The sequence below is a fragment of the Schistocerca americana genome, chromosome 9, assembly GCF_021461395.2.
Source record: "Schistocerca americana isolate TAMUIC-IGC-003095 chromosome 9, iqSchAmer2.1, whole genome shotgun sequence".
NCBI lineage: Eukaryota > Metazoa > Arthropoda > Insecta > Orthoptera > Acrididae > Schistocerca > Schistocerca americana.
Genome location: NC_060127.1, coordinates 210,663,375 through 210,676,809, shown reverse-complemented (window position 1 = coordinate 210,676,809; position 13,435 = coordinate 210,663,375). Strand labels below are relative to the sequence as shown.

General features: G+C 41.6%; 1 protein-coding gene across 6 annotated transcripts in view; it reads right to left on the bottom strand.

The window, feature by feature from the left end:
* The window catches only part of LOC124550851 (zinc finger protein 501-like), a 252,982-nt gene that overhangs the window by 87,791 nt on the left and 151,756 nt on the right, over positions 1-13,435 (bottom strand). For 3 of the 6 annotated variants that reach the window (XM_047125584.1, XM_047125582.1, XM_047125586.1), the window contains one exon: positions 2,654-2,703. In XM_047125584.1, the coding sequence (XP_046981540.1) occupies positions 2,654-2,703 (50 nt within the window). Of the gene's footprint in view, positions 1-2,653; positions 2,707-13,435 lie in introns of all 6 variants that reach the window. The other 3 variants (XM_047125583.1, XM_047125581.1, XM_047125585.1) reach the window with 1 other exon arrangement.

Below are 13,435 nucleotides of genomic sequence, written 5' to 3'. Positions count from 1 at the left end.
TGGCCCGGTATCGATTCGGACATCGCCCACATGGTCGCTGCGTGTGATCAGTGTGCTCAACAACTGGCTGCACCCCGTACAATGCCCTCTCTGTGGCCTGATCCGGCGCAGCCATGGGAACGGGTGCATGCTGACTTTACCGGCCCCTTCCTCGGCACTTATTGGCTACTGTTGATTGACGCCTTCTCGAAGTTTCTGTTTGTTGTTCGATGTCCGTCGCCCACCACTGCGGCAACGACGCTGGCTTAGTCCAAAATCTTTGCGCTAGAAGGTCTTCCATCCATGATTGTCACGGACAATGGCCCTCAGTCCTCTTCGCAGGCCTTCCGTGATTTTTGTACTGGACAAGGGATTCATCACGTTACAGCACCGCCCTTCTGTCCGCAATTGAATGGGGAGGTCGAGCGCCTTGTCCGCACTTTCAAAAGCCAGATGAAAAAATTCCTTAGTGATTTTTCCACCGATGATGCTCTGTTGCAATTTCTGAGTTCTTATCGCTTCACGCCTCTGGGTGATCGCAGCCCTGCTGAACTCTTGCATGGCCACCAACCGCGCACTCACTGCACCTGCTTCACCCTGTCAGGCCTTGTGCTGTGTCCCCTAGAGCGGGAAAATACTCGGTGGGCGCCGACGTGTGGGCACGAGGGTATGGATATCGCCCTAAATGGATTCCAGGGGTGGTCAAGGCTCTTCGCGGCCGCCGGCTTTGTGAAATACATACGGACGACGGCACGGTTGTTCGCCATTACGACCAGATGCGCCCACGAGTGGTGGCCACGCCGGTGCCAACGCCCCTTCCTTCGCCTCCAACAGCCCGGGAAGCCAGTCCTGTCGCTGCTGCCGATCTACCGTGCGTGTTGCTGCAGCCGACGTCGCTATCGCTTCCGAGTACGCCGGAACCGGCCCCAGTCGCGACGCTGCCTTCTCCGGGACCCATCTCGCTGGAGCACACCCCCAGGTCCACGACACCTATGGATGCTGCTCCGGAGTTTTCACCAATCATCTCGTCCAGCAGGAGGCACGTTCCACGCACAAGCTCTCGTCCTGGACATTTTCGACCATACTCTCGCGTTTCTCTGCGGGATCTTCTCGGGGCCTCCCAAGAGGCCACGGATGTCGCCGCACTGTCTGTGTCTCCAAGAAAGTGAGTGTTTTTTTTTTTTTCAACGGGGGAAAAGTGTTGTGACAGTGCCACGATATTTAAAAGTGCCGCTACGTCAGTACGAGAACACGGCGATAGAGGCGCTCCACAACTCGGCTGAGTGCGGGAGCGCCACCTAGCTATGAACGGCGCCGGCCGCATGTCATGTCACGGCACGGCAGTCGAGTGACAGATACGGAGTTGGTAGCATGTACCCCACTATTGTTTCTCCGTTTGTATATCCACGCAATTTATTAGTGATTAAAGGTTATAACAGCACCACTTCCAAGTTAATCAGTGTTGAAGTTGGCCAATCAGGCCACTGCGCATGAAAATTCAAGTGGCCCACCACAGTTGGCGTCGCCAAACATGCTGTTCATTTGGTTTCCTAGAACTGACTAATTGTCTCTGGGAGGTGCTTGAATTAGCATGCACAATGGCCTGTTTGGCTAACACTAGTTAACTTGGAAACAGCACAACAAATCAAATTTTTTCCTTTAACAATTATTTTTCAGCACAGCCTACCATCAAGCCCCTCGCAAGCTCTTCAGACTGTTTGTGATCATCCTGTATGTGAGTACTTCATATGGCTATGTGACTATATGAATGCTTTTCAGCTGTGGATAAGTCTCTTGAAGAAGTGTCTACCACTTTTTTCCCTCCATCTTTATGACATGGAACCTCCACTAATAAATACTGTGTATCTACAATTCAGATTAACATATGCAGTGAAAGATATTGTAGATTTTGAACTAAGATTAAAACTTATCTCCAGCCAAAGACATTTAAACAATAAGAAAACAAAAAAAATCCATTCAAAACAATAGTGTGATCTCTTGACTACATGTGTCATGCTTTTGCACAACAATGCAGTGCCACACTCTGCCTAGCAAAAGAGCTGTTGCATCAGTTCAATTTAAATGGGACCTTTGAACATCCACTCTACAGCACAGTCTTGTTCCAAGAGAATTCCATCTTATCATGCACAAGAAAAAGTGGCTTGGTTCCAAACATTTTTGACTCATATGAAGAACTTCGGAAAATTGTCATAGGCAGATTGCAATCTCTGGCATCAGAATTTCATGCAAATTGACTTGTTAACTCGTTAAGATATATTATAAATGCAAATTAGAATGGTGACTATGTAAAGAAGTAATACAAAGGTGTACAAGTAGTTTTTAAATTTTTCCAATGAATATTATTTAATGGCCCCATCATTTTATTTATAGTCCAACACAGGTTACTTCCAGAACAGTTCTTATAGTTATACTTGAACTGCAAAAAAACTATATCTATTCTGTAACAGAACTTTGTGGGCTTAATTTTAAACAACTTGTTATTCCAGTACACTGAAAATTTGCAAGTAATAATCTGTTAGCCATCAGAAACAGCACAGAAGGTGCTAACATGGATAAAATAACAAAGATAAGAAAGAAAAGAAATAGGGGAAATTTTTGTAGCAATGACTGTGCACAAAATTAAAAAGAAGTAAAAGAAAATGTTGTACAATACCTTTCTGGTTCACTGTCACAGCTTGTCAAATCCACATCATTCTGGAGCTCCTGCTAGGATAAAGGATATTAATATTAATAACAACAACGACAACAACCATTGAACTGTCCCTGTAAGGCACAGAAACATGTAACATTCACAGATTTAATAAAACAGTGTTTGTTCAGACAGCTGAATTGAAATTTGTAATAAATGCCAAAGGATATCTTCTCTAACAGCACATGGAAGTAACTGAAAGGGAAGCCAGCTCTACAGCACACCTCAGATGCAGAACGTAGAAGTCAGGCACACCAAAGAGATAATATACTATGTCTGTGGTATTATATAGAGATCGCAGTGTCACACCATAGTTGGCAACGCAAATCGATATAACAGACATTAGCAAGCATTCACTGCAATCTGCAATGACGTATGGGAGTCACTCCTGAGGACAACGTCTACCCTCTCAGCACACCAGTGCCCTCACACTGAGGTCAATACGGTGTCGAACTGGAAAGAGTTCTGCCCAGTTTGAGACTTCAGCCACAGCAGTCAACATCGTATTACAGAGTCAACAATGAACTTGTACTGTTGTGAATATCAACTGCAAGAGAACAGTTTGTTTGTTAGTGCATCAGGTGATTCTTTGCTAGTCCATAACAGTTATAAATTATCCAGTAGTCCTATGCTAAAGAAGTGTGTCAAAATTAAGCAAATCTTTCATTCATTTACGTGCTACAGTGAAGTAATATTTCATGTTCCCAAAGCAATCAAAGACCCCACAGTTGTGGTCAGACAAAAGTAGTTTCACCTAGTTACAACAATGTCCTTATGAAAACTGATGCTACCTGACCATATATGCAATGGAGCGACTCATGAAACTGGAACAGGTTTCAAGCCTAAAAGTGTGTATGATAATGATTAATTTCAATTAAATCAAAGTTCAAAATGAAAACACACACTCAAACAACCATGTTCTATGTAATAAATTGCAGATCATTTTATGTCACGATACATAAAAATTTCTAACTTACACAAACAACTGTGCTGTATGAAATATGGGACTGGGGAAAAGAATGAGAAATTTAAGAATTTTTCACATCTACTCAGCAAAAGCCATTAGGAAGTCTCATAAATTAATTCCCACAATTTTCAAAAGTTCACTGGCTCTTAAAAATAAGGATAAAGAAATTACCTAAACTTCAAAATGTAAGGAAACCATAAACAGGTGACTCAAAATCCAAGCTACGGGGTATGAAGAAAGGTGTCTCATCTCACACAAACAAGTTGGGAGTTCAATTTTATGGAAAATAATGGTACCCATTAGATCAGGACCAACGACAGCATGCTGAACATCATGTTTACAGCACATGTGGGCCATGGTGGGACCAAGGCCCAGCCTATCACTCGGCTTCGCTTGGTCCACCTCTGAAGTACATGGAACAGCACAACATTTCATTTAGCATTGCGACCCAGCATTTTTTGGTTGGCACAACTCTTGAGTGTGGGAGAATTGTGCTGTCAGTACTGTTTATCCTTCATTATTTGTTCACGGTATGAAGGACATTCAAAGGTCCAGTGGCTACTTGCTCAAAGAGGCAGTCTAGAGATCTCTCACTGCAGTCCTTTAAAATTAATGTGAATGACAGAACAGAATTTTCAATTTGCATAAGTGACAGGTACTGCATATTTGCTATGAAACTGTATTGTAATATCATGCAGAAGAATTTAAAGATTTAGCTGACAATGAAAGAGCAAAAAATTACAATGATCAACAGACATGATTCATTGTTATCTATATCACGATACACTTTGTGCTAAATTTACAGCCATGTAACACGTGAAAATATTGTTGGTACAAATAAGAAAATTTCAAAAGTCATGTTGGTACAAATAACAAAATTTCAAAAGTCACACACATTACTCCATTGTCAGTAGCAACATTTCAATGAAAATGAATAAAGAGTGTGGAGACATCATATATTTCTGCAAAGTACATTGGTTAAGTCAAGGGGCATTCCTGGACAATTTTTCAAGTTAAAATTTGCTATTGCTGAATTTATGAAGGAAAAAGGAGTGCAGGAACAAAATTAGAACACCTGGAATAGAGTGCAGACTTTGCATTTTAAGTGGACTTGGTTGCACACTGTCCACAGTAAAAACATTGCAAGTCAACTTCTTTCTGACTTGACGAAGATGCATTTAAAAAGAAAATCATGTTATAGAAGGGACACATTCTGACAAATACAGTCCAGTGCCCCCATCTCATTGGCATTAAAGAAAATGGGAGGTTTGAAGAATTCATTAGAGTCTTGAAAAAATTACAAGGATAGTTCTATAAAGATTCTGAGGTCACTGTCAATTGTACATCTGTTTCCCAGCTGTTTTCAAGACCATTTGCTGTTTCAGTTCAAAGTGTGACCTGCAAGGTAGTTCCAATTTTAATGACAAATATTTTTATGTTAAAACTGTCCAGAATATCTACATTGCTTTCCTCAGGAACAGTTCCCAAGTCTCCATAATGAGGCTGCAAAAGTGCTACATTAATTCGATCAAAATATTCGTGTGAAAGACATTTTTTCCATTATGACATTAAATAAGGCACAATTGTGTGGAAACTCGAGTATGAAACTCTGTGAAATTGTCTGTGCCTGTCCATATGCTGACAGTTAGTACCAGATAAAAATTTATTCATTCTTCCAAAAATAATTAAATTATACTGAAAATTTGTTTTATTTGTGACCTACCTTTGTGAGAAATGTGAAATATAAAACCAAGTAGTATGTAGTGGACTTGCACTGCCATCTAAATGCAGTGTCTTTGCAGTTTTCCCCTCTTCCCTCTCCTCATGCTAAGACAGTGTAATGTGGTGGTGGTGGAAATGTGAAGAGAGGCTTAGCTCTTCGGCACTCGTGCCCTGGCATGCCCTGCAAGCCAAACTCCTGGCAGCCCTACATTAGACAAATGGCAGCAAGGGATGGGAAGAAACACCTGCTGCACTCTGTGTGTGTGCCTGGGGGCATCAATCAACATGCTGAAGAGGCTGTTCTAGAATCTACTAAGGAAACAGGCTACAACCAAATACACATTGTGGTGTATGTTAGAACAAACAATGCCAGTCGTCTGATCTCTGAGGTCATGCTTCAATCATTTCAGTGACTAGCACAGAAAGTTTGTGAGGGCCAATCATGCTCACAGAGTTTCAACTACGACCACAATCTGCAGCGTTGTTCCCAGAACTGATCATGAGCCCCACTGGTTCTCAATCGAGTAACGATTCTATGGCAGTCTAGGCTGTGCCTTCCTAGATTTGCATCACAGGGTTGAAAACTGTAGGGTCTTTTTAAATGGGACAGGTGGGCATTACACATCAGAGGCTAGTACCCAAGGTAGATGACAGTGTGTGGAGTGCACACAAGGGGTTTTTAGACTAGGTGACTCTCCATTCATTTCAGACAGTGATACCTGTAGGAGACCATGAAGTACCAGAGTAAGATCCAAAGAAATGTTCGCCACAGGTGAGGCTCACCTGCTGAAGCATTCACAATAAAGTGCTAGAGACAGAAGTGCTCCTGAAAAGCAGTGGAGCTCACATAACCCTACCTACAGAAACAAAACATAAGGAGACACATTAAGTTGCAGGCAGGCACACATAAAAGACACTTACATAGAGCTTTCGGCCACAGCCTTCATCAGTAAAGACTACTGACACACACACACACACACACACACACACACACACACACACACACACACACACACACACGTCATATGCTAAGTAGCAATCTGTCTTTTCCTATGTTGTTGACCTATCTACAGAGAGCTGGTTATAACCTGAAATGGACAGCGGGCAGTGAAATTTTCAGTGAAAATTTTGGTATATATCAAAAGGCTAAACAAGGGGAAAGTAAAGCTGTTGCCCTTCCCGGGGGCATGCACCTCTACTGTAAAAATGATTATGGCATACTCTTGGGTAAACATCTGGTAGTAACACAGGAGAATGTCGTCATCAGGAAAAACAAAACTGGCATTCTATGAGTCGGAGCATGGAATGTCAGATCTCTTAGCCGGGCTGGGAGTTTAAATAATACCCATAATTGTGCACGAAGGTTAGAAACTTTAAAAAGTGAAACAGATAGGTTGAATTTAGATGTTGTGGAAAAGTTTGGTGGCAGAGTGAAAAGGACACCTGCTACGGTATATCCAGGGTTACAAGTACCAAATAAATTGGGGATAACATAGGAGTAGGTCTAATACTGAATAAGAAAATAAGAATGTGGGTAAACTACTATGAACAGCACAGGGAATGTGTTACTTACACACACACACACACACACACACACACACACACACACACACACACACACACAGAGAGAGAGAGAGAGAGAGAGAGAGAGAGAGAGAGAGAGAGAGAGAGAAACATGTAGACACTATTTGATAGTTATCTTTGGAACAAATTGACATATTATTGCACTTTTGCACAGTAGCATAGTCCATTGTTTTCTCAATAGACCTTGGTGCACGTTTTCCAGCAGATGTCAGTGCAGCAATGAGTGGTGTCAGATCACCTTTGGAGTGATGCAAGGCCATACTGAAGTGGCACTGAAAGTATGAAAATACTATGATGGGGGTACAACGGCAATGGCATAATGTGTACAGAACTCGGCCATCAACACGTACAACAGTTTATCGTGTTAGGGATAAATTTGAAGCTGACGGTACTGTTCATGGTGTGCATAAGGAAAGTCCTGGCCAACCAAAAAAACAACTAGTGCAGCTACAAGCACTGCTGTGTTGAAATATTTTACTAGGTTACCTCAAAAATCTGTGGAGCAAGGTGCACGTCTAGGTGGAGTATGCCTATCAAGCATACGACGATTTATGAAGGCTGCAAAGTGGAAAGTGGAAATGCCAAAATTGCTGCATGCTATTAATGAAGATGACCAGGATCAAAGGATGGAGTACTGAGAGTGGTAGAGGATGAACGGTTTGCACGGATGGTTATCTGGTCTGATAAGGCACAATTCAAACTGAACAGTACTGTAAACTGCCACAACTAAGTGTACTAGGATTCAGAAACTCATTACGTTCATGTGGACAAACAAGTTAATCTACCAGATGTTAATGTGTGGTGTGGTGGGGTCTGCCATCGTGCAGTTTGATTGGCCCATTCTTCTTTCAATGTACTGTAACTGGTGAGGTGTATCTTCATATGCTGCAAACATCGATTTTACCTGCCATCCAAGGGGTGTTTGGAAATGAAAGGTTTTACCTACAACAAGATGGCACTCCGCCTCACTACCACAGACATGTCAGAGCCCACTTGGATGAAAGTCTACCTGTATGACGGATAGGGGTTCAGTATCCACCACGGTCTCCAGACCTTACATCTCTTGACTTCTATCTATGAAGGACCTGGAAGAATAAAGTTTATCAACAGAAACCAGCTACACTGAACAAGCTATGAGAAAGCATCGAAGCATCCTGTGCAGCTATCACACCGGCGACACTTACGGCTGTAGTTCAGTCAACAGTTCAGCAGCATTGACATTGTTTGGTGATTAATGGGGGTCACTTTGAAGAATAAAATACCCCCCCCCCCCCTCTCCCGGCCTAGAATTGTAATAGTATGTCATTTTCTTCCACTAATATTGACGATCAAAGAGTGTCTACATTTTTCTGGACCCCTCTGTGTGTGTGTGTGTGTGTGTGTGTGTGTGTGTGTGGGGGGGGGGGGGGGGGGGGGGGGGTGAGTGGGCACACGCGTCAAATAATTATGCAGATAAAGAGACTGAAAGAATGTATGATGAGATAAAAGAAATTATTCAGGTAGTAAAGGGTGAGGAAAATATAATTGTTATGGGAGACCAAAGTTCAATAATAGAAAAAGAAAGAGAGAGAGGGAAATAGTAGAGAAGATAGATGGACTGGGGGGGGGGGGGGGTCTACATCTACACCCATACTCCGCAAGCCACCTGACGGTGTGTGGCGGAGGGTACCCTGAGTACCTCTATCGATTCTCCCTTCTATTCCAGTCTCGTATTGTTCGTGGAAAGAAGGATTGTCAGTATGCATCTGTGTGGACTCTAATCTCTCTGATTTTATCCTCATGGTCTCTTCGCGAGATATACGTAGGAGCGAGCAATATACCACTTGGCTCTTCGGTGAAGGTATGTTCTCGAAACTTTAACAAAAGCCCGTACCGAGCTACTGAGCGTCTCTCCTGCAGGGTCTTCCACTGGAGTTTATCTATCATCTCCGTAACGCTTTCGCGATTACTAAATGATCCTGTAACAAAGTGCGCTGCTCTCCGTTGGATCTTCTCTATCTCTTCTATCAACCCTATCTGGTACGGATCCCACACTGCTTAGCAGTATTCAAGCAGTGGGCAAACAAGCGTACTGTAACCTACTTCCTTTGTTTTCGGATTGCATTTCCTTAGGATTCTTCCAATTAATCTCAGTCTGGCATCTGCTTTACCGACGATCAACTTTATATGGTCCTTCCATTTTAAATCACTCCTAATGCGTACTCCCAGATAATTTATGGAATTAACTGCTTCCAGTTGCTGACCTGCTATTTTGTAGCTAAATGATAAGGGATCTATCTTTCTATGTATTCGCAGCACATTACACTTGTCTACATTGAGATTCAATTGCCATTCCCTGCACCATGCGTCAATTCGCTGCAGATCCTCCTGCATTTCAGTACAATTTTCCATTGTTACAACCTCTTGATACACCACAGCATCATCTGCAAAAAGCCTCAGTGAACTTCCGATGTCATCCACCAAGTCATTTATATATATTGTGAATAGCAACAGTCCTATGACACTCCCCTGCGGCACACCTGAAATCACTCTTACTTCGGAAGACTTCTCTCCATTGAGAATGACATGCTGCGTTCTGTTATCTAGGAACTCCTCAATCCAATCACACAATTGGTCTGATAGTCCATATGCTCTTACTTTGTTCATTAAACGACTGTGGGGAACTGTATCGAACGCCTTGCGGAAGTCAAGAAACACGGCATCTACCTGTGAACCCGTGTCTATGACCCTCAGTCTCGTGGACGAATAGCACGAGCTGGGTTTCACACGACTGTCTTTTTCGAAACCCATGCTGATTCCTACAGAGTAGATTTCTAGTCTCCAGAAAAGTCATTATACTCGAACATAATACGTGTTCCAAAATTCTACAACTGATCGAAGTTAGAGATATAGGTCTATAGTTCTGCACATCTGTTCGACGTCCCTTCTTGAAAATGGGGTATGTCCTGTGCCCTTTTCCAATCCTTTGGAACGCTACGCTCTTCTAGAGACCTACGGTACACTGCTGCAAGAAGGAGGGCAAGTTCCTTCGCATACTCTGTGTAAAATCGAACTGGTATCCCATCAGGTCCAGCGGCCTTTCCTCTTTTGAGCGATTTTAATTGTTTCTCTATCCCTCTGTCGTCTATTTCGATATCTACCATTTTGTCATCAGTGCGACAATCTAGAGAAGGAACTACAGTGCAGTCTTCCTCTGTGAAACAGCTTTGGAAAAAGACATTCAGTATTTCGGCCTTTAGTCTGTTATCCTCTGTTTCAGTACCATTCTGGTCACAGAGTGTCTGGACATTTTGTTTTGATCCACCTACCGCTTTGATATAAGACCAAAATTTCTTAGGATTTTCTGCCAAGTCAGTACATAGAACTTTACTTTCGAATTCATTGAACGCCTCTCGCATAGCCCTCCTCACACTACATTTCGCTTCGCGTAATTTTTGTTTGTCTGCAAGGCTTTGGCTATGTTTATGTTTGCTGTGAAGTTCCCTTTGCTTCCGCAGCAGTTTTCTAACTCGGTTGTTGTACCACAGTGGCTCTTTTCCATCTCTTACGATCTCGCTTGGCACATACTCATCTAACGCATATTGTACGATGGTTTTGAACTTTGTCCACTGATCCTCAACACTATCTGTACTTGAGAGAGACAAAACTTCTGTGTTGAGCCGTCAGGTACTCTGTAATCTGCTTTTTGTCACTTTTGCTAAACAGAAAAATCTTCCTACCTTTTTTAATATTTCTATTTGCGGCTGAAGTCATCGATGCCGTAACCGCTTTATGATCGCTAATTCCCTGTTCTGGATTAACTGTTTCAAATAGTTCGGGACTGTTTGTCACCAGAAGGTCTAATTTGTTATCGCCACGAGTTGGTTCTCTGTTTAACTGCTCAAGGTAGTTTTCAGATAAAGCACTTAAAAAAATTTCACTGGATTCTTAGTCCTTGCCACCCGTTATGAACGTTTGAGTCTCCCAGTCTATATCCGGCAAATTAAAATCTCCACCCAGAACTATAACATGGTGGAGAAATCTACTCGAAATATTTTCCAAATTATCCTTCAGGTGCTTCGCCACAACAGCTGCTGAGCCAGGGGGCCTATAGAGACATCCAATTACCATGTCTGAGCCTGCTTTATCCGTGACCTTCACCCAAATCATTTGACATTTCGGAACTCTGTCAATTTCCTTTGATACTATTGCACTTCTTATCGCTATAAACACTCCTCCCCCTTCACTGTCCAGCCTGTCTCTGTGGTATACATTCCAATCTGAGTTTAGGATTTCATTACTGTTTACGTCTTGTTTCAGCCAACTTTCTGTCCCTAGTACAATATGGGTGTTGTGACCGTTTATTAATGAGAGCAGTTGAAAGGGGAACCTGCGTGGTAGAAATTTGCATAGAGTATAATTTAACTGTTGCCAACACTAGGTTTATGATTCACAAAAGAAGATTGTAAATGTGGAAGAGACAAGGGGACACTGGAAGGTTTTACAATTATAATATGTTGGTAAGACCAAGTTCAAAACCAGATTTTAAACTGTAAGACATTTCCAGGAGCAGATATGGACTCTGGCCTAAATTTATTGGTAATGCACAGTAGATTAAAGCTGAAGAAATTGCAAAAGGGTGGGAAATTAAAGAGAAGAGATGTGAGTAAGGTGAAAGAACCAGCAGTTGTTAAGTGTTTCAAAGGCAGCATTAGGCAATGACTGCCTGCAACAGGGGAAGGGATGCAATAGAAAATGAGAATCAAATACATAAACAGACAAACTCTAGTAGAAATCCTTGGATTCACATGAGATCTTGAATTTAACTTATGAAATAAGGAAATATAATAATGCAGCAAATGATGCAGAAAAAAGGCAGTACAGATATGTAAAAAATCATACTGAAGAAATATGCAACATGGCTAGAGTACAAGTATACACAACTATGCATAATTAAGGAAAAGATAGATAATGCCTAAAGGAAAATTAAAGAAGCATTTTGTGAAAATAAAAGCAGCTGTATGAATATCAAGACCTTGGAGGGGAAAATCAGTACTAAGCAAAGAAGCGAAAGATGAAAGCAATGCAAACAAGAGGCATACAAGGGAAACGAACTTCAAGGCCAAGGAAAGAGGTGGAAGATATACTGCAAGAAGAATTTGACAGAGGACTGAAACAAAAGGTGAAACAAGGCCCCGGAGTAGACAACAATCCCTCAGAACCATTAATACCCTTGGGAGAGTTAGTCATGATAAAACTATTGCACCTGGTGTGCAAGATGTAATACACAAGGTAAATATCCTCAAACTTCAAGAAAACTGCAATAATCACAATTGCAAAGAAAGCAGGTACTGACAGGTGTGAATATTACCAAACCATCAGCTTAAGATGTCATGGTTGCAAATACTGACATGAATTTTTACAGAAGAATGGATAAACTCGTAGAATCTGATGTCAGGAAAGATAAGTTTGGATTCTGAAGGAATGTAAGGAAACACGGGGCAGTAGTGACCCGATTTATCTTAGAAGAGGGATTAAAGAGAGGCAAACCTACGTTAATACCATTTGTAGATTTAGAGAAACAAGACTGCTCTTAGAAAAGTTGAAGGGTATGAAAGGGAAGCAATGGCTGAGGAAGGAGTGAGACAGGATTGTAGCCTGATGTTAGTCAATCTGCACATTGAGCTGGCAGTAAAGGAAATCAAAGAAAAAATTGAGTAAGGAATTAATGTTCAGGGAGAAGAAAAAGAAACTTTAAGATCTACTGATGACACTATAACTCTGTCAGAGAAGGCAAGGAACTTCAAAGAACAGTTGAACAGAATGGTCAGTGTCTTGAAAATGGGTTATAAGATGAAAACATCAACAAAAGCAAAACAGTCAATGAAATGTAGTTGAATTAAATCAGGCAATGCTGAGAGAATTAAATTAGGAAATGAGACAGTGAAGATAGCAGATGAGTTCTGCTATCTGGGCAGTAAAATAACTGATAATGGTTAAAGTGGAGGAGATATAAAACAGAAATTGGCAATGGCAAGAAAAGCATTTCTGAAGAAGAGAAATTTGTTAACATCAAAAATAAGTTTAAGTGATAGGAAGTCTTTTCTGAAATACTTATCTGTACTGAAATGTGAGTGATAAGCATTTGAGACAAGAAGAGAATAAAAGCTTTTGCTGCTACAGAAGAATGTTGAAGATTACATGGGTAGAATATGTAACTAACAAGGAAGCACTGAATAGAAATTGAGAGAAGAGAAATTTATGATATAACTTTTGGAGGGAAGTGTGGAGGGTAAAAACTGTAGAGGGACTCCACAATACAAATACAGTAAGAGGTGAGAAGCTTGCACAGGATAGAGTAGCATGGCTAGCTGCATAAAAGCAGTCTTCAGATTGAAGACGACCACCACCACCAATAAGAAAAGGATAGGGTAATGGGAAACAGAGGTGGTGTATTTGTCACAGAAGGCAATAAACTCAAATCTACCGTGACT